This window comes from Astyanax mexicanus, chromosome 24 (genome assembly GCF_023375975.1).
Source record: "Astyanax mexicanus isolate ESR-SI-001 chromosome 24, AstMex3_surface, whole genome shotgun sequence".
NCBI classification, from domain to species: domain Eukaryota; kingdom Metazoa; phylum Chordata; class Actinopteri; order Characiformes; family Acestrorhamphidae; genus Astyanax; species Astyanax mexicanus.
In genome coordinates, this window is record NC_064431.1 from 239,898 (window position 1) to 264,053 (window position 24,156).

At 40.1% G+C, this 24,156-nt stretch overlaps 3 protein-coding genes across 8 annotated transcripts; 2 read left to right on the forward strand and 1 right to left on the reverse strand.

Annotated features, from left to right (window-relative positions):
- Window positions 1–800: 800 nt before the first annotated feature.
- On the forward strand, window positions 801–11,857 carry mbd1b (methyl-CpG binding domain protein 1b). 5 transcript variants are annotated; one of them, XM_049471677.1, is made up of 15 exons: window positions 801–1,163; window positions 2,338–2,613; window positions 3,094–3,231; window positions 3,619–3,745; window positions 4,384–4,733; window positions 4,821–4,903; window positions 5,399–5,430; window positions 6,092–6,235; window positions 6,619–6,654; window positions 6,951–7,073; window positions 7,167–7,325; window positions 7,682–7,909; window positions 8,069–8,410; window positions 8,991–9,107; window positions 9,921–11,857. In XM_049471677.1, exons 2-15 carry the CDS (start codon window positions 2,372–2,374, stop codon window positions 10,395–10,397), a joined length of 2,598 nt encoding a protein of 865 aa, XP_049327634.1. In that variant the 5' UTR covers window positions 801–1,163; window positions 2,338–2,371; the 3' UTR covers window positions 10,398–11,857. The 5 variants fall into 5 exon arrangements, with proteins under 5 accessions (XP_049327634.1, XP_049327635.1, XP_049327632.1 ...); XM_049471678.1 differs by having other exon boundaries at window positions 802–1,163; window positions 6,622–6,654; window positions 6,954–7,073; window positions 7,164–7,325; XM_049471675.1 differs by having other exon boundaries at window positions 803–1,163; window positions 6,954–7,073; window positions 7,164–7,325.
- Window positions 11,858–12,031: 174 nt separating this feature from the next.
- On the reverse strand, window positions 12,032–18,406 carry cxxc1b (CXXC finger protein 1b). Of its 2 annotated transcripts, none has more exons than XM_007237530.4 (14): window positions 18,188–18,406; window positions 17,376–17,491; window positions 17,195–17,295; window positions 16,927–17,054; window positions 16,645–16,800; window positions 16,337–16,468; window positions 16,016–16,123; window positions 15,726–15,904; window positions 15,324–15,531; window positions 14,817–14,927; window positions 14,488–14,537; window positions 14,274–14,370; window positions 12,861–13,013; window positions 12,032–12,404 (listed from the first exon to the last, which is right to left on the reverse strand). In XM_007237530.4, the coding sequence occupies exons 1-14, from the start codon at window positions 18,188–18,190 to the stop codon at window positions 12,258–12,260; spliced, it is 1,689 nt and encodes a 562-aa protein (XP_007237592.2). In that variant the 5' UTR covers window positions 18,191–18,406; the 3' UTR covers window positions 12,032–12,257. The 2 variants fall into 2 exon arrangements, with proteins under 2 accessions (XP_007237592.2, XP_022537890.1); XM_022682169.2 differs by lacking the exon at window positions 18,188–18,406 and adding an exon at window positions 18,043–18,137.
- Window positions 18,407–19,099: 693 nt separating this feature from the next.
- si:dkey-245f22.3 (uncharacterized protein LOC492819 homolog) lies at window positions 19,100–23,372 on the forward strand. Its single transcript, XM_007237523.4, has 4 exons — window positions 19,100–19,706; window positions 20,271–20,363; window positions 20,439–20,627; window positions 21,544–23,372. The coding sequence occupies exons 1-4, from the start codon at window positions 19,622–19,624 to the stop codon at window positions 21,837–21,839; spliced, it is 663 nt and encodes a 220-aa protein (XP_007237585.3). The 5' UTR covers window positions 19,100–19,621; the 3' UTR covers window positions 21,840–23,372.
- Window positions 23,373–24,156: the final 784 nt, after the last annotated feature.

The following is a 24,156-nucleotide window of genomic DNA, read 5'->3' on the forward strand; positions in this document are numbered from 1 at the left end:
TCTCAGTTTAAGACTTTTAGCATTCGTCTTATAGCACGTAGCAAAAATTTTGTTTCTCATATCCTCAGAGAGTTCTTTACCATGAGGTGGCATGTTGAATATCCAGTGGTCAGTATGAGAGAACCGAACTCAAAACACCAAATTTAACAGTCCTGCTTCCCATTCACACCTGAGAACGTCTAACACTAAGGAGGCACATGACATCAGGGAGGAAAAAAGGCGTATTGGGCACTCGGTTTTGTTTCAGCAATTTAGACATTAATATCTGTGTTGAGTTATTTTGGAAAACATAACAGTAAATTTACACTGTACAATTTACAAACTGTACACTGACGACTTTACACTAAATAAAAGTGTCATATCTTCAGTGGTTCCCATAAAAAATATATATTTACAAAATTGAGAAGGGTGGAGCAGTGGAGGACAGTAGAGCTGAGAGATGAGCGGTGCAACAAATGTGCAACATAGAGTTATAAACACTCAGTAAATATAAATAAATACAGTTTAACAGACAGGACAGTGCAGTGCTGTGGTGAGGATATATCACACTGTAAGATACAGATAATAATATGAATGAATAATAAAAGTGTGAGGAGATCAGTGTTAGACGGGTAATATATGATGGGCGGCTATATAGAGCAAAATTAGAGGTGATCTGTCGGGATTCTGCACTTAACTCGGATAACTCGGTACCTGAGGTCACGTGGCTCAGCGCGGCATTCTTTGTCCGACTTCATAGTGCCGTTTCCGGTGCGCATGCGCACGAAGGATTTAGGTCACGTCTCAAATCGCGCTCTTGTGCGCTTACCTTAAGCAAAGCCCCGAAGTTTTATAAACTCCACAGAAGCGGGTTTTTTTTTTTATTAGATATCGGTAATGTTAGTGTTGCTGTGTTATAAGGAGGCGGGAGCTGCTGTTCTGGGGTTATAAACAGTGCAGCTGTACTGAGTCTGCGCATTGCTGACACCGCTAGCCCCGACTCTAGCTCACTCCCTAGGCGGCCTAGTTTAGGGAACACTGGGCTTGTTGGGCACCGACCATTCTGTTAGCTAGCTTAGCTAAACAAGGCTAAGCTAACTTGTGATAGCTATCTGATCATGGCAGAGGAAAGAGGCGCCAACGGCCCCTCAGTAACTCCGGAGCTGCAGCGGTTCTGAACAGCGGTAAGAGGGTCAAACTCAGCAAGCAGCGCCGCCACACACACCCGGCCGTGCTGCGGGACTTACCCCGCTGACCGAGGGGAAGCGGTTTAGCGGAGGAGCGGGTTAGCTTCCTGGATACGGAGCTTAGCCTAGCTCGCGAAGACTCCACTACTTTCAGATAGCTTAGCATAGCTAACCTAACCTACTAACCATGAACTCACTGATTTACTACTGAAGATAAATAAAGACAAATAATATCAGAAATAATTTTAAACTCTACACATTTACCTCCACCTATCAGACCGCGGGTTAAAGCTGCTTAACTGAAGCCTGACTGGGCTAACTACAGTACTGCTGCTCAGTAACTTAACCTATCATAGCTTAGCTTAGCATAGTATAGCATAGCTAATCTAACTATTTACTAACCATGAACTAAGAGCCGCACAGTTAATTTAAACTTCAGCTAAAATTCCCTTCAGCTCAATCAAAACTAGTTGTATATATATTATTAGCTTCCTATTAGGTAAGTTACTAGGTAAGGTACTGATACAGCGTTGTACAGTAAAACGAAACACTATTAGGCTAGATCTCTAGTGCAGACAAAAAAAAAAGAGTAAATAGTGCACAGACGATAGGTACAGAGAAGTGCAAAACAAAACACACAGTGTAGGGGCAAAAAGTACAGGGGACACAAAACACACTTTTAGACTGTACTGTAGAATATTAGCACATGTATATAACGGTAGCTTTGTAATATCTAGATACTCAGTTATATTAAACCGCAGTATAGCACAGTATAGTGCAGTACTGTATGTCTATAGTGTAAGTTACTGTGCATATTGTATAAGTTATTTGTATGTTTTCTATTTTATTTTACTTGTTCTACTCTATGTTGTAAATATTATTCTCTGTATGCTGTGGGGAGAACCTGCACCCACGTGTTTCACTCACCTGTAGACCTGTACATGTGATAATAAATCTGGTTTAATTTGATTTGATTTAGCCTGTAGTGACTTCAGTACTGTAGTTTAACAGCATGCCCTGCTACCTGTGGTATGTGATGGTGTGTTTACGTTGCTCATTGTAGGTTAAAGACTTATTTTATTATATATGTCTGTTATATACTGTGCTTTATAATCTGTTGTTTTTTATTGTATACTCTGTTGTTTATTTTATTTTATGAACTGTTGTGCAGAAAACCTTTAGGAGATCCAGGTTTTAAGGGAGTCATGGAGAAAGAAGCAGAGGGGGATGAAGGAGCCGCTCTGGCTGGGAGGGACACTGAGATGGAGACCAGCGTGGATAACCCGGAGGAGCCCCCGGCGGACTGGCTCCAGCCTCTGGAGGAGGAGGACTGCGGTGATGAAGATGGTCAGAGCGGAGATCAGGACATGGAGAGCCTGGCGGGGAGCGAGCTCAGCGGGAGTGTAGCCGGCAGTGACTGGAACCTCGCCGGAGGCAAAACCACCAGGTATGATATAAATATTTACAGTGTGCTGTTTAAATGAGCTTCCTCTGCCCTCCACTAACAAACACTTTACATTTCCCTTTAATGCATCTTAAAGTGGATATAAGCTAGTTTTAAATATTTCTAATCATTTATCAGCAGCGCTGTCTGAATACTGTAGGTAGAGGTGTGAGAAATAAGTGCAGAAAACTAAACAATCCAGCTTTTTGTGTTTCAGGTTTTTTATTATTTTTTTTATTTTCTACATTACACCCCAAAGACAAAACACAATACCTATTCTCATTCCTCTGTACACAGCACAGTGTAGAATATGCTCAGTATAATGTGTATTATTATTATTATTATTATTATTATGCATGAGGTTTAATTTAGATTTATCTAAAATCTTAATTTAATTTGAATTTGGTATCAGAAATGGAAATCAGATATCAAATATAAGATTGAGAAACACCATTGATAACGCTGTTTTTACCTGTCTTTTAGAAAAGTTCGGCAGGTGAGGCGTCGGGTTGGAGATGAGGACTGGGAGGACTGGCCGGCACTGGGGGAGGGCTGGAAACGCAGAACAGTGCTACGGCGCTCTGGCATGAGCATGGGCCAAATAGACACGTACTACATGAGGTACAACAGTACACTGCAGTACACCACAACACATTACAGTACACTACAGTACACTATAGCAGGTCTTTTTTAATATTTTTTTATAATTTATTTTATAATTATACATTATAATTATAGCTTTTTCTTCTCAATGAATTGCATTAGTTAAATATTTTTAATAATTTAATTAGGTCATTTATACTTAACTACTTGTTATTACAGTAAAAAAATATGTATGTATTATTGTTATATTTTTTGCTACAAAGTGTTTTCAAGTTTGTTTATCCCGTCCAAGCATTTTGTAATCTTTAAATGATTCATAGTTTGTTTATTTTCAGAGTTTTGTTCTGAACATAACTTTTATTGTTAGTTTAATGAGTGGATGTAACAGTGCTGTATTTTTCTCAGCCCTTCAGGTGATCGAGTGCGGAGTAAGATTGAGCTGTCGAAGTACCTTAAGAACACCCTCGACCTTACAAACTATGATTTTAGAACCGGCAAGTTTTTTGACGGTAAACCTCAAAGAGTCCAAAGGGTAAGTGAAATTTAACTTCTCCCATGGAAACATTATAAAATATTTGCAGAATGTGAGGGGTGTACTCGCTGCTGTTGGATGCTGTGTTTGGAGAATTCCAAAAGTGTGACTGATATTATCTTTGTAATAAATAGAAAAAAATATCTAATTTGTAAAAATTATCTAATTCTAAAATATTCTAATTTGTTATGAATGTATTTTATTTTAGCGTTCAAGATCAAGACTAAAAGATCAAGATTAATTTCATCGGTAGTAGAGTTTAGATCAGGCCCAGTGTGATCTGTTACTTTGCTATGCTGTGATTATCACTTCATAGCTTTATAAAAAATAAAAAAATAACATTAAAAAAGTAGGCCTACATCACAGACCGTGTTCTTGCGCCAGACGTGACAGGACTCGAGGAAAGTGGTGGGAAATCTCAGCCGGGTTCGGGTTTGGGGTTCGGGCGGACAGACTGAACTCTGATTAGTGTGGAGATTGAGGATTAGGTGCACTGAAGTGTTTTTGCAGTTTTTAAGGAGAAAAGTTTAAATTTAGTTTTTTAATCATCTCTCTCTCTCTCTCTCTCTCTCTCTCTCTCTCTCTCTCTCTCTCTCTCTCTCTCTCTCTCTCTCTCTCTCTCTCTCTCTCCTCTGCAGAAGCGCAGGAAGGGACGCTCGTCTCCGGCCGACTGCGGCTTTTCCTCAGAATCCAGTTTTCAGAATGAATCTGCGGAGGTGAGCGACCGCACCTACAGCCCCGGCCCCACGTTCAGCCTCAGCCGCTCCTCCGAACACCGTCTCAGTCCTCCCTCCGGCCAAAATCGCTCCGCCGCCGCCGTCAGCCCCGCCAAATCCCACGATGAGAACGCCGTCACCCCCTCCACCCCCTCTGCTCCCCTCCCCACCCGGCACAGCCCGGCTAACGGAGGATCTCCCGCCAAAACACCAGAAATCACAACCGGAACCAAGAAAGACCCGATGTACATCCCGCGCCACGCTGTGCTCGGGTACGATTACATCACGCACGTCTCTTTTATTTATGTTCAATATAACGGAGGAAATCATAACCCAGTTTCTTTCTGACTTTCCTTTAGAATTTGCTCAAGATGTAGGAACTCGTTTACAGGAGTGGAGGGACAGACCATGTGTGTGAAATGCAGCAAAGCGTGCACCGCCTGTGAGTGTACATTTATTTATTATTATTTTATCCTTTTATTTCACCATAATTATTTTACACCTACAATTATCCATCACTTTTACATCAGCCGCCAGAAATGCTTTCATTGAAAACAATGTAATAATTAATTTATTAATTTTTTTACTGTAAAATTGCTAGTTTGGAGATGACAGTGACCGTGTTAATGACACATTATTGCTGTATTAATGTCCAGATTGGTTTGATTTAATTTTTGAAATGGTAATTTTGAAAACTTCTTTTTATACTTACTCAGATTATCTTCGTCTGATATTAAAATATTTTTTTTATTCTGAAAAATTCTTTTTCACAGCATTGTCTGTTTGTTAATAAATAACATAAATGTGCATTAGCTAGTTCAATTCAGTTTAAAAAATAAGTTTTAAACACTTATAATAACTACTACATTTAGCTTTCTAAAAGAGTCATGATTGCATTCTTTTTTTAATTGCATTTATTTTTATTTTTATTGTTTAGCGAAGGATACCCGCAACATTGTCTTCAGAAAGGTAAGAATCATTATCCTGATTTGATGAATTTAATTATTTAATATTCAAGCCCTTCTAAGTGTTTTTAGGCGACACAGACAGATTTATAAATAATTTCGGACAATAAGTCAGACTGAAGGCTGTTTTCCTACAGGAAGCTTCTATACTGCAGGAAAAACAACACCTCAAACACCTCAAAGTAATGGATTAGATATAATTTTTGGAATGACCTTCTCTAGTTTAGTGATAAAAAAAAATCTTTCCCTAAAACCAAACATTTTTAACCATTTTACCCTCTAAAAAAATAAAAAAATAACTAATGTACAAAAATAAAACAAACATATAAAACAAATATTTGTTTAACAAATTCTATTGTGTGTTGTTTAAGCTTATTCTACACCAGAAAAACAGTTTAAAAAAAATAATACTCAAATGTTGTAATGCTAAACTTTACATAAACTTTTTAAAAGTAGAGTTTTGTGTTCGATGGGTTTATTCATTTGTTGTTTGATTTGTTGGTTGTTTTATAAACTGTGAATTAGAAATGTTGAAACTGCATGAATTCACGGTTAAATCTGTTTAACACTCATAAAGTCTAGTAGGAGATGAGTATTAAAATGTGTGGAGTAAACTCTGATTTTAAATAAGGGTAACTGAGTTTATTGCGCTGCTGTTTGTGCAGTGGCTGCCCTGCGGGTTTTGCCGGGCGTGTCAGGTGACGCAGGACTGCGGGACGTGTGCGAGCTGCAGGAACGGGAAGCTGAATCCTGACGCCAGGCGTCCTGTTCGGTGTCGGAAGAGGAAATGCTTGTGCCCGTCTCTGAAGGTAACGAATAAAACTGTGTTTAAAAACTAAATCAGAAACACTGAATTATAAATGAAGAGAGATTTTATCTTGTTTAATGTAGAAAAACTTTTCCTAAAAGAGAAAATATCTCTAAAATTCTTTACAGATCTGGAAATCTGTACAGCGGGACTGAAACAAACATCAGATCAAATTTAAACACAAAAAAAAGATGCAGCTTATTGAATAATGTATTTTACCTGTTAATTTGGATCATGATTTTGGATCAGGCAGCGTCTAATGGAGAATCTCTCTCTGTGATTGGTCAATTTGTGAAAATGTAAAATAGCAAAGATTTATACATTAAATAATAAAATATATACATTCCTGGGATGTTTGTAATGTTTTTCTGTTTTTCTCTTAAGAAGCCTGATAGATTAAACACTTTAAACCCAGACAAGGTAAGACATTATAAACACTGACTTTATTAATAAGTTTTAGTAATACATTTCAGATTAGTTCATATAATGTTTGTGCTGGAACATGTAATTTTTAATCTCTGTGTTTTGGGACGTCAGTTTCAGTCACCAGGTTCTTATCATTGGGACAGATCAGATTTATAGTTTATTATATTATAGTTTTATAGTTTTATTATATTAATGAACTGAAGAATTTTGGTGGTTTTAATGTTGAGATATTTTATGGGAATAAAATCACAGACCTGAATTAATTAAAAAATCCTGATGTTGTTCTTCAGCAGTACAGCGACTCTGATGAGCATTCAGCGTTTAACGACGATGATGATGATGATGATGAAGAGGAAGATGAAGATGATGATTATAATGATGAAGAGGAGGATGGTGATAATGACGATGATGAGGTAAGACGATGTTCCAGCTCTCACACCTGATTTGAATATCAGTAAATGTGAAAGTGACTGGCAGGATTTTAATATTCTGTTGTTTTTCAGAAGGTGGTGAAGAAGCAGCGGCGCTCCTGCGGTCGGTGTAAAGGCTGCGTATCTAAAACAGACTGTGGGATGTGTGATTTCTGTATCGATAAGCCGAAGTTTGGTGGAAGCAATAAGAAGAGACAGAAGTGCCGCAGACGTCAGTGCCAAAGAGAAGCTATGGTGGGTCGACGGTTCAGTTCTGAGACTAGACTAACGTTACTAAGTTCAACAGTGAAGCTGCTGCATTACTGATATTTTTCCTCGATCGTAATGTTATGGCTGATCAGTGTAACGTGTATACGGAGCTGTTTTTAATGTTGTGGCTGATCTGTTTAGAAATAAAATATTATGATTACTGTTAGGAGATTTAAATATGTATCCGTAAGGTGAAACGCGTAGCTACGCGTCGGAACATCTGAACCGTTTTTTGTCATTTGTGAATCGATTCAGAATCGTCCAAATCGAGATCAGAAAAGGATAGAAATTAACCCACCCTTATTAGAAATGCTGATTATGTCTGAACGTTTGTCTGACAGAGGCACCTGCTGCCAGAGGCGGGGCACACTCCGGTTCTCACACCGCAGGGCTGGGTGGTGCCGGGCCGGCCGAGACCGAACTACACCTACAGCCGCAAAAAAAACAGAGAGAGGTGGGACTTCGACTTCTCAGATAATGAAGGAGATTCAGAGAAACGGAAAAAAGCTCCTGCTGCAGTTCTTCACCTGGAGAGAGAGAAAATCAGCCCCTCCAGATATAAAGTACAGGTACGACCTGTTCATCACCTCACGCTTTAATTATTTTATTATTGCAGATCAACATTATTCTGAATGTTGCAGAGCATTATTAAAGTGTGTTATAAAAACATTACAGACGCTTTAATCTGATCAGAGTTTCCATCTGTTTCTCTTTTCTTCTCCCTTCAGCTGAGCCCCCAACCCAGCCCCCAACCCAGCCCCCAGCCAAACCCCCAACCAAACCCCCAACCAAACCCCCAACCAAACACTCAACCAAACCCCCAGCCAAACCCCCAGCCAAACACCCAGCCGAGCCCCCAACCAAACACCCAGCCGAGCCCCCGGCCGACCCTCCAGCCGAACCCCCAACTGAACCCCCAACCCAGCCCCCAACCAAACACCCAGCCGAACATCACCAGACCACACCCCATCTCGAACCCGATCCCAAACCCAAGCCTGAACCTGATCTTAAACCCGAACACTGCGAACGGTCTGCAGGCCAGAGCTTCCAAAACCCTTCCAGCAGCAGCAGTGAGTAACTCAAACCACTTCTACACCATAAAACACACAGATATAACCATCAACTGTAGTTTTTACTTACTTTCCAGCAGCTGGTCTGAGATCTGAGACTATATTAGTTAAATAAGCTTTAATATTAATGTTCCTGACATGAATTTTATACTAATAGCTTTTTAATTTTCAGAATAAAGCTAATCTGATTGTTTAGTTTAGGCAGTATTGGCTGAGCTGTTTACAGTAGCAGAGCGGGGGTGGGTGGGGGCGGGGGGGCACTGTTGTGTTAAAAAATAATCTTCAAATGACATTAATATTCAAAATAACATTTAGCATAATGTGTCAGAAATCATCAGGGTTCTGCAGATTCAGCTGGATTGTTAGTGAAATTAGACCCATGTTGGTTGAATTTAGTAAAGTAATTAAGTATCTAAGGGGTTAATTATTATTAACACTGTGTTCAGTCATGCGTTTGGAATAGTTCTGAGGTAAAGATTGTAAATGTTGTGCAGCACTGTGTGTTCAGCAGAGTTAATAGGACCAGATTTCTGTATTAATCTGCTGTTTTATAACGTGTGTTTGCTGTCTGTGTGTTCAGGGGGTAAACGCTGGGGTTCGGCCGGTGGTTTCTGAAGCGCGATTAGAGGAGAAATCGCTGCAAACGAGAACCGAGAAAAATACACCGCAGATACAGGAGGAGGACGAGGGACCAACGGTGATTTAAAACAGTTTTACACATTCTACACGTCGTTTCAGTGACCTGTATCCACAATTACTCACATTTATTTATATAGCACTTTTTACAAACTAGTGTTGCTAAGCAACTTTACAGAAGTAGATAAAGAGAAGCTCTGTTTTCCTTTATTTACAGTAATAACTGATCTAAACGTTTCCGGTATCTGTAGATCAGTCCTGGAGGAACTTAAACTCACCCCTCCGTACAGAACAGCTTGTTGGATATTGGTGGTTAACGGCGTTTCCTCACATTAACTGATCACTTCAGCTCCGCCCACAACCTTTCCACTGGATTAAGATCAGGACTTTGACTTGGCCCCGTTCCAAAAGATTACCTTGATTCTTTGGTAGAGCGACTTGCGTGTTCAGGGTCGTTGTCCTGCTGCGTGACCCACCTTCCCTTTAGATTCAGTTCATGAACAGATTTTCCTTTAGAATTCTCTGATATAATTTAGAATTTATTGTTCCATCGATGAATAAAAGCTGTCCTGACCAAGATACAGCAAAACAGACCCAAACCATGATACTACCACCACCATGTTTCACAGATGGGATAACATTTTTCACAAATATTTAAAATTGATTGTTAGATGTTTTTCAGTGTGAATAAATGAGCAAGTATAATATTTTGTCTCATTATTTTAAATGGGTTCTGTTTGTGCTTTTAGGAATAGAATGAAAATATGCTGATTTTTAGTTCATATTTATGTAGAAATGCCTTTAAAGTTGAAAATTCTCGTTATGTTAGATGTGAAATATCATTGTTTGTGTTTACATGTTTACTTGTTTACAGATCGCTCAGATTTTCAGCCTGGGCTCTTACGACTCGGCGGGTAACGGCGTGGATCTGGAGCCGGAGCTGCTGGATCTGTTGGCGGCGCTGCGCCGCACTGCGCTGCCGGTGCTCTGGTGCCCCCTGCTGGTGGAGGGTCCGCGGCTGCAGCTGCTGCAGTGCTCCAAACTGTCAGCCATGACGGACACCACGGTTCTGATCGAGCCCAACTTCCGCTTCCACATCAGCGTCCAGGCCCAGCCGCTGCTGCCCACCCACCGGCTGTACCGCGTCCACCCGCCCCGCCTCGGCTCCTCCGCCCAGGTCATCGCTCTGCTGGAGGACCTGGAGCGCTACACTGTGTGCCGGGGCTTCGAGACGGCACCCCCTACAGGCCCGGAGCCGGTCTTTCAGCAGCGCGCCGCCACCTGCGAGTTCCTGGTGCTGCCGGAAACCAAGCGCTGCGGCCGCTGCAGGACCGAGACGCAGAAACCCTGAGAGAACCTGGATTATAACGAGACGAGCTGCAGAAATCGCGGAGCTGAGCAGCGTTACGGAGCGCAGACGACTTTACAGATGATTTATTACAGCTGTGATTCCCACCGTTCAGCCCAGTTTCCCAATCTTTTAGTTTTTATTGATCCAGAAGCTTTACAGCAAAACACAAACGCTCTGAAGCACATCTGTCTAAACACATACTTTTACTTTCTACATCAACTTTATTGTTTTGCAGGCGTGTTCAATGTCACATGTGTTTTGTTTTTTCTGTTTAAAGATCGGGGGAAAAATGTTTAACAGCTCAAAAAAAAAATCTTCAAAAATAAAAAGTGAAATCACACAAAACCAGTCCATCTTAAAATGTACCATCCTGCAAATTAACTGAAAATAAAATTATTTGAAGAAAATAATTTACCTGCTACTAAAATACAACTAATTTCTCAGATTAATGTTAGATATGACTGAATCAGCAAATTGATTTTATATCTTTAGAATTTGATTTAAAGAGGATTTAATTCTTCAGTCATTCACAGAATGCTTAAGTACAGTAATATAAGTGTTTTACAGCACTTTCACCACAACTACAGTAGCTTTTAATCAGTGGTGTTTGTTAATCATGATTATTTTATTAAAACAGAACTGCTGTTTTTTTTTTTGTTTGTGTAAAATCCTCAGAAAACACATTTTACCACTGAATCAAATTCTGTTGTAAAAAATGGTCAGATTTACAGGTTCCTCCAGTTCTGCAGATAAATTTACATTTTGTTTGTGTTTTGATGAAGTGAATCAATACTAGATCATTTTAATGTATTTTATTTTAGACTGTTTTATCCCGTAAACACGTTTATTTGGGTCTGTTAGTTTAATAGTATGAGTTTAGAATCAACTCGTTTCTAATTTTGAGAAACTTCTAAAACTGTCATTTGGGTTTATAATAAAAAATTAATTCCCTTCAGGCAATTTAACAATATATAAATATAAACACTTTATCCTTTTTCTTTTCAATAAACTCAAACATTCCACTGGACTTTACCTCATGATCTGTGAGCCGTTTGGGTCTTTTATTATAAAACCTTCAGTTTTTAGTTTGTATAATATTTGCTTATAATAAAATGTTACTGGTACTAAAATGGAAATAAGAATAATCTGAAGATCAGATCAGACTGGTCTGCTGGTTCTTTACTGGTCTGCTGGGTTTCGTCTCTCTGTGGTTTAGTTGTTCCTTCTCTTCTCAGGACTCAGGTTTCAGAAAGCGGTGAAACAGCTGGAAAAACCCGAACACAGGAACACAAACTCCACCTTCTGTTTTATAAACTGCTTTCTGTTTGTGTAGATTAATAACTTTATATCAGAGAATTCTATCAACAATCCGTTTTTCTGTGTTTTTTTTCCTCCATCTTTATTCAGAGGCACTGAATAATCAAAATATGAGTTAATAAATCATATTGTATATAAACGTTTGGAGCAGTTTTTCTGTGTTTTTGTCTGTTAATAAAAAAAAAATCACTTCAGAATCTTTAATTAGTGCAGTTACTGTAGAAAACACTTTAATCTCAGATTATAATTTCAGAAAAGTCACTTTACAACATCTAAACTGTATCTGAGTTTATACAAACTAAACATATGATCACACATTCAATCTCTAAACAAACAATTTATTTACATCAAAATTCTGATAGAAATCTTTACACATCATAAACGAGCGACTCGGGATCAGTTAGCTCTCCCTGTAAACGATAAAGAGAAAAGTCCAGAGGATCAAATCTACAGAGAGAGACGGAATAAAGACGTGAAGAAAGTGAGTTTTAGTGAATTCTTCCTGAATTAATACAGATATTAATAAACGGAGGCGGCTGCAGGTTATCGGTCCTTGTTGCTGCGCAGGTCGGTGGTGAGCGGGTCGTGCTGGATGGTTTGGTGCAGCATCAGCGCGAGGAGTCCGGCTCGGTTGGTCATCGCCGTCCGGACGTTTCGCTCCTGCTCAAACAGCTCGTCCAGCTTATACCACTGAAACCAGATAAACATCACTACACTTCTACACTTCACCTGAACTCAGATCAGCTCACCACTGTGCACCACTCAAACACTGATTAATCATAATTAACTCAATTATCACAAATAAAAAAATATCTAACAAACCTGTTTTACAGGGGATTAACAGATTCAGCACATTTACACCATAATTACTGCAGTTATCTGATTATTACAGTAATCAAACAGAATTCTCCACTTTATTACATCACAGAAAATTATATCAATATGATTCAGAAATCTGATAAATCTGTATGAGTAAAAACAGACCCTGGTAGAGGAAGTTCTGATGATATTTGGGCTCTGTGTTAAAAAAGCCGCGTTTTACAGACCTGTTTCTCTCCCGTATTGATTGTTTATCAGAATAAATATGGGGGTTATTTGTAATAAATATCAGAGTTTAATAATCCGGATTAATCAGGTTAATCTCACCACTCTGACGCGCTCCAGATCCACCTCTGCTCTCCTCAGTTTCTCCCAGCAGTAATGTTTATTACACTTCCTCTTCGAGACCCTGCAGAACTCCCCCGACTCCTCAAACACGTTCCTCACTAACGGACACCCGCACACCTCATCCACCGGCACCTAACACACACACACACACACACACACACACCACACACACACACCACACACACACCACACACCACACCACACACACACACACCACACCACACACACACACACAAACACACACCACACACACACACACCACACCACACACACACACACACACACACACACACCACACACACACCACACACCACACCACACACACACACACCACACCACACACACACACACAAACACACACCACACACACACACACCACACACCACACCACACACACACACACACACACACACCACACACACACACACCACACCACACACACACACACAAACACACACCACACACACACACCACACACACACCACACACACCACACAAACACACACCACACACACACACACACACACGCACACACACACACACACCACACACACACCACACACACACCACACACACACACACACACACACACCACACACACACCACGCACACACCACACACACACCACACACACACCACACACACACCACACACACACCACACACACACCACACACACACCACACACACACACACACACACACCCCACCACACACACACAAACACACACCACACACACACACCACACACACACCACACACACCACACAAACACACACCACACACACCACACACGCACACACACACACACCACGCACACACCACACACACACCACACACACACACACACACACACACACACACACACACACACCACACACACACCACACACACACACACACACACACACACACCACACACACACCACACACACACACACACACACCACACACACACACCACACACACACCACACACACCACACAAACACACACACACACACGCACACACCCCACCACACACACACAAACACACACACACACACACACACACACACACACACCACACACACACACCACACACACACCACACACACAATCACACACACATGCCGATCAATGAGAATTTAAACAGAGTTTTAATTCTTTTTTTTATTTAATTTAGGTTATTTTTAAATAATTAGTAAATCAAACTCTGCAGACACTGAATATGACTTAATGATTTAAGGATCATCTTTTTGCTGAAAACAGTAAAAATCCAGCAGAAATGACTAAAAATCTGAATATTTTGGATTAAAGCCTCAGAAAGACTGAAAAAGTCCTGAAGCTTCAACTCCTGATAATAAAACAGGATCAGATCAGATGAAGGAGGTTTTTGATTGTTAAAGTTTCTCACCTTCGGGTCTCTGGAATGTTCCGGACACAAAACCTGAAGCCTCTTACAGTAAGTTTTACTCTGAGGATTATAAACATCACAGAACAGCCTCGTCGCCCTGGAAACAAAGCAAAAAAATATTAAACTATACATAAATAAGAGGAAATAAACTGAACACACACACACACACACACACACAGTGAATTTAATGTTATAAATCAGGAGAAGCTCTTACCCTTCAATTCGCGTCGGGAAAATAGATCCAAACGACGTCTGACTCTCATACTGTCCACACACAGGAAGAGACAAAAACAAGATTTATTATTATTATTATTATTATTATTATTATTATCATTATTATATTCTCAACAGAAGCCCAGGAGCCGAGGCTGAGGGTTCAGCAGCTCCATCAGCTAAACTGATAAAACTGTACTAGCGGGGACCCGTCCTCTTTTATATATTTATACCTGAGTAAAGGCAGCTGTAGGAGAATCAGGTGAGTCAGTAAAGGGTTAATTTAGCTGTGTGTATTCAGGGTGTTTATTATGTAAACAGTAGATTTACCTTGGCGTAGCATCGCTCCATATGACGCAGCGCCACTTTGGGGTTAATGGGGTGACTGCAGGACACACAGAAGATCTGCAGGTCCGTGTCCTCGCCCTCAGTTTCACTCACCTGCACAGGTGAGACACAGAGACACAGCTTTCAAACCTTCAGCAGCAGAAACGTAATTTTACCAACAATAACAATAACATTCAGTATGTAGTGTTTTTAATGGTTATATTGCACTACTGTAAAAATCCTGAAGTTTTGTTCTGAATATGTTTAAAGTGAGGAGGGTTATAATCTGTAACCAGTAAATATAGTGAGTTTGGATGCAGCAGTTTTCAGTATTTAATCGTAATGTTTGGTTTAATATAAGCAGGTGAATCGTGGTATTTCAGTTCACGCTCCAACAGAACGAGACTCGAGGATCCATGATGCTCAAACTCAACACAAACCGAACCGTGGCTCACAGCCACCGGACAGGCTGCACAGAATCAGTGAACAGATTAATCACAGATTAATCACCTCCTCGTCCTGCTGCACGTCCTGCTGCTTGGCCTTGGCGATGATTCCCTCCAGCTCGTGGAAGCGGCGCTCCATCTCGGCGAGGCGAAGGCGGGCGGCCTGCTGCTCGCGTCTGATTCGCTCCAGCTGCTTCCTGCCCTGCTCCTCCGCCACACACGGACTCTGCTGCCACTGCTGGATCCGCTGCGGCAAAATCTCGTATATCCGGCTGCTCACACACACACACACACACACACACACACACACTATTACGCACAATATAAAACAAGCTGAGGGGTTTTAATTGTAATTGAAGGTATTTATTAAGGACAGCAGTGAAAATCTGTTTTTTTATTTAAACTATCGCTTTAAGATTTGCTCCACTGAGCAGCAGAACCACAGTAGAGGTAAAACTGGACCCACTTGGCTGCGAGTTTCATGCCGCAGTCCTCAGAGCAGTATTTGGAGTTGGGTCGCGCCGCCTCGATGCAGTTCGGCCCGAGACACTGGTGTAAATCACCGACCTGCCGCCCGTCCACTCGGCTGTTGTGCCGAATTCGGTCTTTATGCTTCTGTTTCTGTTTGTGACGCCGGGACTCTTTCTGAAAGAGGAGAAGAGCGATCCAGAACCTACTTTCACACTTTCTCAAACTTTTACATTTAAAAAAATACGTTTTATATAAAATATACTGACTTTTACTTTACTCTCATACCTTTTTGTCAAATTTCTTCTCTCTGCGTTTAACATGTTTGACTTTAATAGCTTTTTTGCGGCGGACCGGACTGAACACCGGGACGTCCTCGTCCTCACTGCCCCACATCTACAGACACGAGTTACAGAAAAAAAACACAAACAAAAATCACCACCACCACATTCTCAGATGAAAAACAGTGAAAATCATTTAGGTTTACTGTAGTTTTATTTACAAATGCATTAAAATAATAACTAGCTAAAATAAAATGAAGAAATATTTTTCAATGTTCTGATGTCTGAATGTTTAATAGAACAGTTATAAGGGAATAGTTTATGTTACCAGGTTCTGCTCTTTGTACTGCTGGAACAGCTCCATCTCGTTCCCGTCGAACTCGTCCGAGTATCGTCTGTGCATTATATTATCCCTCCTCTCGCGCAGAGATAACTCCTCATCCCGCACTCGCAGCATTTTCTACAAACCATTAACACACAATTACATTAAATAATATTTCTCTAATTTAGTATTTCTGCACTTTTTGCAGTTGTATGAGAAATACTTTAGTATTTCACCATCTTTTCACACTGTGATGTAATGATAAAATGATAAAATAATGAAATGATGAATGAAAGATGAGCTGTGGGAATTACCCGAGCGCGAACGACACACTGCCTCAGTCGACATTTCTGACGGATTTTGTTTGGGCCTCCAAATTTTTTCATATCTTTGCAGAAATCACACTGAGCGCAGTCCTCGGTGCGCCGGCAGGGTTCACACTCACCACACATCCGCGCTGAACGCTTCACCTGATACACCAAACAAAACACATTAATAATCAAACAGTTTATCATCATCATCATCTCACACACACATTTAATAAACACATTTAGATGCCTTTTTAACAGCCTAAATATCCCACTTTAAAAACTCACTTTAGATCCTCTGCGTTTTTCCAGTTTGAAGTCTGGAGTACTGGAGCGTTTCTCAGCTCGGTGAATTTCTCCGTCCTTTTCTCGATTCTTCTTGGATCGATATTTGATCTCTAGAGACGGGTCCTTGTCTAAATGAGAAATGTTAAGTTTTAGAGTAACTGCATCGAATAAAAACACCCACTGCAAACTAATCAGTAAAATCTCTGTTACAAAGAAAATAAAACAGAATTAAAATAAATTCAATTAAAAACAGTTAAATAAACTAAACCTTGGCATCTCTTGCAGTACCACTCTCTGATAGCTTTGGCCATCTTCTCCGTTACGTTTATACAGTGACCATGAAACCACTCGTTACAGCTGTCGCAGCCGCTGCAGATCAGAGAGAGAAAACAGCGAATTAGAAACGACTGAAAAACGAATTCACCTCCTGCTTCTCCCACTGAACTCACATCATAAAACAGTTGATATCTGGTTTCCGACAGATGCAGTAGAGCGGAGCGTTCTCCTCCTCCATGCTGCTGTTATCCAGAGCTGGAGTGTGATCCATGTCTGACAACTCACTGTCCTGAAACAAAACAACAACAATAACAAAATCAACAACAACATCTATAATAATAATAACAACAACAACAACAACAACAACAACAACAACAACAACAAAATCAGTTTGACTAAAAAATACACAATTTTATTTCACAGCCTAGTTAACTTTCCTAATTATCTATGAAAACAATCTACTACAGAAAGCAGCAGATTATCAGACCAGGGAAAGGAGGAGAAAATAGGGAAAGGAGGAGAGGAGAAAGAAAACAGGGGGGGGGGGGACAGGAGGAGGAAAACAGAAGGAGGAAAACAGGAGGAGGAGAGGAGAACACGAGGAGAACAGGAAGAGAGGAGGAGGAGAACAGGAGGAGAACAGGAGGAGGAGAAGAGAACAGGAGGAGAAGAAGAGAACAGGAGGGGGATGAGGAGAACAGGAGAAGAAGAGAACAGGAAGAGGAGAGGAGAACAGGAGGAGGAAAGGAGGAGATGATATGTAACGTTAAACAGTGAACAGTGTGTTAGCTCGGCTCGGGTTAGCTGGTTAATGTTAGTGTTAGGGGGAGATTATCTCACCCGCAGGAAGAATATAAATCCGCACAGTCCGGAGATTAATCACAATTATAGATTATAGTTAATAGATTTTATAGTTTATAGATTATAGATTTCTCTGTTTGTATAAAGCGGCTATAATAAGCTAAGCTAAGCTAGGCTAACTCACCATCCCCGCTGAGCGGCTGCGGGACACGGTCTGAGATCACCCCGCGGGCTGCGCTCTCTCTCTCGGGCGGACCGGCGGGCCGTTAGCGCGCTGCAGACCGGGGCTCGGGCTTACGGTGGTTCTGATAAAGTGATTATTAATCTATAATCAATAATAAAATACCGCTCTCCGCCAATCTACACCTTCCCTACTCCTACTCCATCTAATCCCGCCCTCCTCCTTCACCATTGGCTGATTGTACTATTCACTGAATAGTACTGTTTGTACTATTCACCAATCACCATGCAGGAGGGGCGAGGCGCCAGAATACGGGTGCCAAAATAAAAGCACTAAAGGTTAAAATGCGGACTTTAAAATAAAAGTTCACAGTAAAGTTTACAATTCAAATTAAATAAAATGTAATTAAAATAATTAATCGTTAAAAAAAAGTCACGTATTATTAAAAAAATGATTTTTTAATGTGAAGTTAGACATAATATATAATCTGATGTGAAAGGGGAATAGAGAGAGAGAGAAAGAATGTGTGTGTGTGTGTTGGGGGTGGGGGTTGGGGGGGGGGGGGTTGGGGGGGTTGGGGATGAGTGTCAGATAAATAAGACTCCCGCCAACAAACCGCTGACCGACCGCACGAGCTCTCACAGGTGAGTCTATTGTTTAGTTTAATTAATTTTATTCAGATAATTCACACCAATTATTATTTCATCCATTTAAATAAATGCACCTTTTCATCTGATAAATATATTAATCTAAATTAATTAAATTAATTACTGTAATTTAATTCTGTATTTGAAATATAAAACACTCTGAAGTTCATCAGCTCTTATATACCAAGTCTTTAATGAAATGGTTTAATTAAGGTTTGGTATTTATCAGATGAGATTTAATTATGCAAACTGTAAATATGAAAACTTCTTTAAATGTAAACATTGTTTAAGTTAATTGTATAATTTATCATTTAAATGCATTACCTATTTATAAATTTATTTCTTCTTTTCTCATTTCACTAAATAAATAAAAGAAACACTTTTTAGGTATTTATTATGCGCTTTCTCTAAAAGACTTGGGTGAAGTGAGCAGGCGATTAGGCTTATTGTTGAGATTTATTACCCGCATTATTTATTAGTCTTTATGACTCCATCTCCATGCCAAATGGAATAGGATTAATAATAGATTAATAAGTGTGCTATCGCGCGCTTCATTAGGGCATTTCTGCTTGGCTCTGTGCTTTAAATAATGGAAGCATCACCAGAGATTCTGCTTCTCCACCGCTTTCTACTGAACATCAATCAGAGCAGAAGAGCAGAGATTCTCACACTGCTCATCTTCTACAGCTCCACACACACACACACACACACACACACACACACACAATACACACACACACACACACTGCAGCACTGAAACACCTGAGAGGATCTGCAAACATCAAACATCATGACCGAACCACAGGAAGAAACCAGACCAGAGAGAGAGTTCAGCATCAGTGCAGCTCCGACTGAAACTACAGCGAAGAACAGCGGTGAGACCAGCATCCCTCCACCTGCATCCCTCCACCTGCAACCCTCCACCTGCATCCCTCCACCTGCATCCCTCCACCTGCATCCCTCCACCTGCATCCCTCCACCTGCAACCCTCCACCTGCATCCCTCCACCTGCAACCCTCCACCTGCATCCCTCCACCTGCAACACATTACATCAAGCGTTTTGAAAAGAGCATCGCCAATCTGTAAAAAACTGTGTCTCTGTATTTCTCAGCCTAAATTGTAAAGACTTATGATAAACACACTTTCAGAAATCACTGTGTAAACGCAGTTCACCGTTCTGTACTGCAGAGCTGCCTGAGGGCCTGAAGATCACCAGCATCCAGTACCAACCGCCAGTCTCATCCCTTACATACAAGTTTCTCCAGGATCTCTCAGTACTTAGATAATATTATGGGCTGTATTTGGTGGGATATCCAACATCTTTACCATATTTCTGAAATGTTTAGTTGTGTTTTTGGTCAGATTGGTGAAGCTCTTTCTGATTCGGGTTTGTAACAGATTCCTTTAATTCTCTGTTAATGTGCTGAATTCTCCCTCAGGATCATCAGTGAGTGATTACAGACCCGGCCTGCAGGACAGTCATGATGCCTCTCAGCTTCTTCACCTACAGGATCCTGAGCCTCTGGTTTTGGGTAAATCAGGTGTTTCTAAGGTTCAGTTTTGTTCAGATTTGCTCAGAATTTAATAAACAGTTTCTTTTCTCTCAGATTTAGCTTTGGGTGTTAAATCCGTGGAGAGGCTGCTGGTTTGTGATTCTCTAAAACCTCCATCCACACACCACCCGTCCTCACACTGCTCCACCTGCAGCTGTCACCTCTGCTATCACCACACCTCCTCCGCCTCAAAGACTCACCTGAGCCGGAGCTCCGCCCACAGCCAGCAGCGGCCTGGAGACGGTGAGCCCAGCTGTTACTCTCAATTCATCCTGTTTATTCACTAATAAGGAACAGGGGTGTCGCCATGTTTCTCTTCTAATTCAGCAGATCATGCTGCCGAGTGTTCTGGTAATCCAGGGAGATAATAGCTAGCGGTTCTTCCCACGTAGCTTATTTTAACACTGTAAACATGCAGACTACAGTCTGATATACTCACCTCTGAACGGCAATAGAACTAGCATTTAGTGTGGTTAGCGGCTAATGCTAATGCTGCTCCAGTCTGGGTGCTGGAGAACTAAACTGAAACTCCTGTATAACTCTGTACTTCAGTGGAGTGACTTTACTGCTCCTTAATACCTGACTGATAGAATTCCCTGATTTTTAAGTGCACCTTACAATGCAAAAATATATGTTAATATTATAAAAAAGATTATACCCAAAAATATATATAGGCCTTTGTTTTTGCCTTGAACTTATATGTCCTCTATTGTAAATTATTATTTGTAATTGGCTTTGAATGAAAGCGCCGCTAAATGTAATTTAATATAAAATTTAAAGAAGAAGCCCGGTTCTGGAACAGCGTTCTTTACACAGAGGAAACTAAGAGCAGCCTGTAGCAGAATGATGGGAAGAAGAAAGTATTGAGAAGGTTTGGAGCGAATCGACACATAACTCATACACACATCCTCTGTTAAACATGGTGGTGGTAGTTTGATGGTATGGGGGTGCATGGTTTTAGTGGCACTGGGTCAGTAGTGTTTATTGAAGATGTGACAGAAAACAGAAGGATGAATTCTGAAGTTACAGGATTTACTTTCTGCTCAGATTTAATCAATCGCAGAAACTCCAACTAAAATCTAATTTTATTAAAACTCTAAGAACTATTTTAATGCTGTTTATTGTTCTGATTCTGAGTCTCTGTTTCTCTGGTCTGTAGATCTGTGTGCGTCTGTGCTGCTGGCGTGTCTGTTCTGCCGGGTGGAGGAGTGTGTGTCGGCCGCAGTAGACGGGCTGCAGCAGTGTGTGTCCTGCCTGTGCTCTGAACTGTGCTCTAGACTGTGCTGCTGTGACCCCGCCTCTCTGGAGCCTGTGCTGGAGGCGTGTCCCGGCTGTGACCCGGGCGGCTGCGTGGACTCGTACCTGTGCAGCGACTGTGCAGCGTGTGAACTGTGTCTGCATGCGACGGAGTGTCTGGAGTTCGGGATGGAGATTTCTCAGCTCCTGTTTCACTGAAACACCGACTCTGAGTTCCAACATCCACCATCCATAAAAACTCTGAATTTAACCGTATTAAATATTCTCTATATAAACTAAACTACAGAAACACCTGCTTATTCGATTTCTCTAAAACCAACATATTTATTTAAAAAAAGGTATCCTGCTTTTGTTGGAGTAACTGTCTCTAATGTTCAGGATAGTTCTGTACTAGAACTCCATCCTTCCAGAGAACACAGTTCCTCCACAGATCAGTACTGGGGGGTTTTAAACCCCTCTTTTGCCCACGCCTGGTATTAGACATATATATATATATACAGCTCTGTAAAAAATGAAGAGATCAGTTCAGTTTCTGAATCAGTTTCTCTGATTTTGCTATTTATAGGTTTATGTTTGAGTAAAATGAACAGTGTTGTTTTATTCTATAAACTACAGACAACATTTCTCCCAAATTACAAATAAAAATATTCTCATTTAGAGCATTTATTTACAGAAAATGAGAAATGTCTGAAATAACAAAAAAGAATCAGACCACACCACCTTGTAAAAGATACCTCACCTGAGCTTCTCCAGGAATTGCAACCATTTTTCTCCACAGTCTCCTCATTTCAGGAGCTCAAAAGTAACTGAACAAATGATCTAAAAAGCTAAAAGCTCTTTTATGGGCTCCATGTGCTAATCCCTTATTAATCCATCATCAGGAAATAGGTCTGGAGATGATCTCTGGTGTGGAGATCTCTGAATTATTTTTTCCCATGGTGAAGGAAAGTGTGTGTGCACGGTTTCAGTGTTTATTGAAGATAAGACAGAAGGATAAATTCTGAAGTTACAGGATTTACTTTCTGCTCAGATTCAATCAAACGCAGCGGGCTGAATAAACAAAGACCCAAAACAACACTGAGATTAAATTACACACAGCTGGATTAACTCTATTAACTTATTTAGGGACTTCTGAAGGTAACTGATTGCACTGGATTTTATTTAGGGGTTTCAGAATAAAGGGTGCTGAATACTTTTGCATGTCACATTTTACAGATTTGTATCTATTAAAATGTTAAAATTATGAATTTTCTTTTTCCAACAATTTTACTACTTTGTGTTTTCTGTGATATAAAATCATAAAAATGTGTAAATGATGTTTCAGGGGTATAAATACGTTTTCTGTAACGGTTATGTAATGTTTATTTAATGTTTAATGTCGCAGGTGTTTATTGCTAATGTGTATCAGGATAAATTCTGATTAAACACAAATAATCAGCAAAAACCGGCCGTTAAACACCAGAGCTTCTTAAACCACAAACGTGGAATTTACATAAATAACTCAGTCAGTTATCTGACCACAACCTGCTGATCCAAAACCGAAAGCAGAAGAAAAACAAACAGAAACTCAGTAGAGCAAATAATCAGCACTGTTCTGTTCATTCTGTAAATTCCAGACATCAGATCGTCACTAACAGTGAATTATCTGCATCCATTTATATAAATAAAAAAAACCCTTAATATATATATCATTATGAATCTGTCCAATTATATTTGAACCTGTATAAATTGAGGGGCTATAAAAAATATTACATTTCTGTGTGAGGTGATGATGCATTAATATTAAATAAAAAAGACAGAAAGAAAAGAAAGGAACACGGATTGAAACACAAAGAATCATCTTTATTTTATCCTGTTGTGTTTATTTGGGCAAGCACCAACATACCCCCAAAAATCTGTTGTATATTTTTTTATAAATTAAAATGTGAAAATAAGTACTTTTTAAAAATCTATACAGAAGAACACAATAAAAAATCCCTTTTACTCGACCAACAGCAGCAAAGCAGAATTTCAATATACAAAGTTAATTGCATAAACAGATTTTTTCAGTTTGTTTAAAACAGGTTTTTATCTGTTTGTGGTGCATTGTTCTGCATTATCATCACAAACTAAATAAGAGCACTAAGTGGTTTAATAAATTAGTTTTGTTGTAGAAATCGTGCATTTAAGAGCTGCTGTTGCTATAAAACTGCTTTATTGCTGTGACCTTACACCTTTAGAAAGAAGCAAAAATATAATATTTAAGAAGCATCACAGAGTTTAATCTGTGCAGATCAGGACAATATAAACCCACACGAGCTTTAATAAAACATTCTGCATTTCTAAATCATATCGTTTCATAAAGCAAATGTTACACACGTTTATACACACCTGTACATTTTCTATAAACCTTTACTTCCCTTATAAACATCTAAACATTCCTGATTTAGAGTAAAGGCACAGATACGTGTTGGTTACCTGCACTTTCTTTACAGATTCAATTTCAGTCACTCTGATACCAACACTCTGGGTGGAG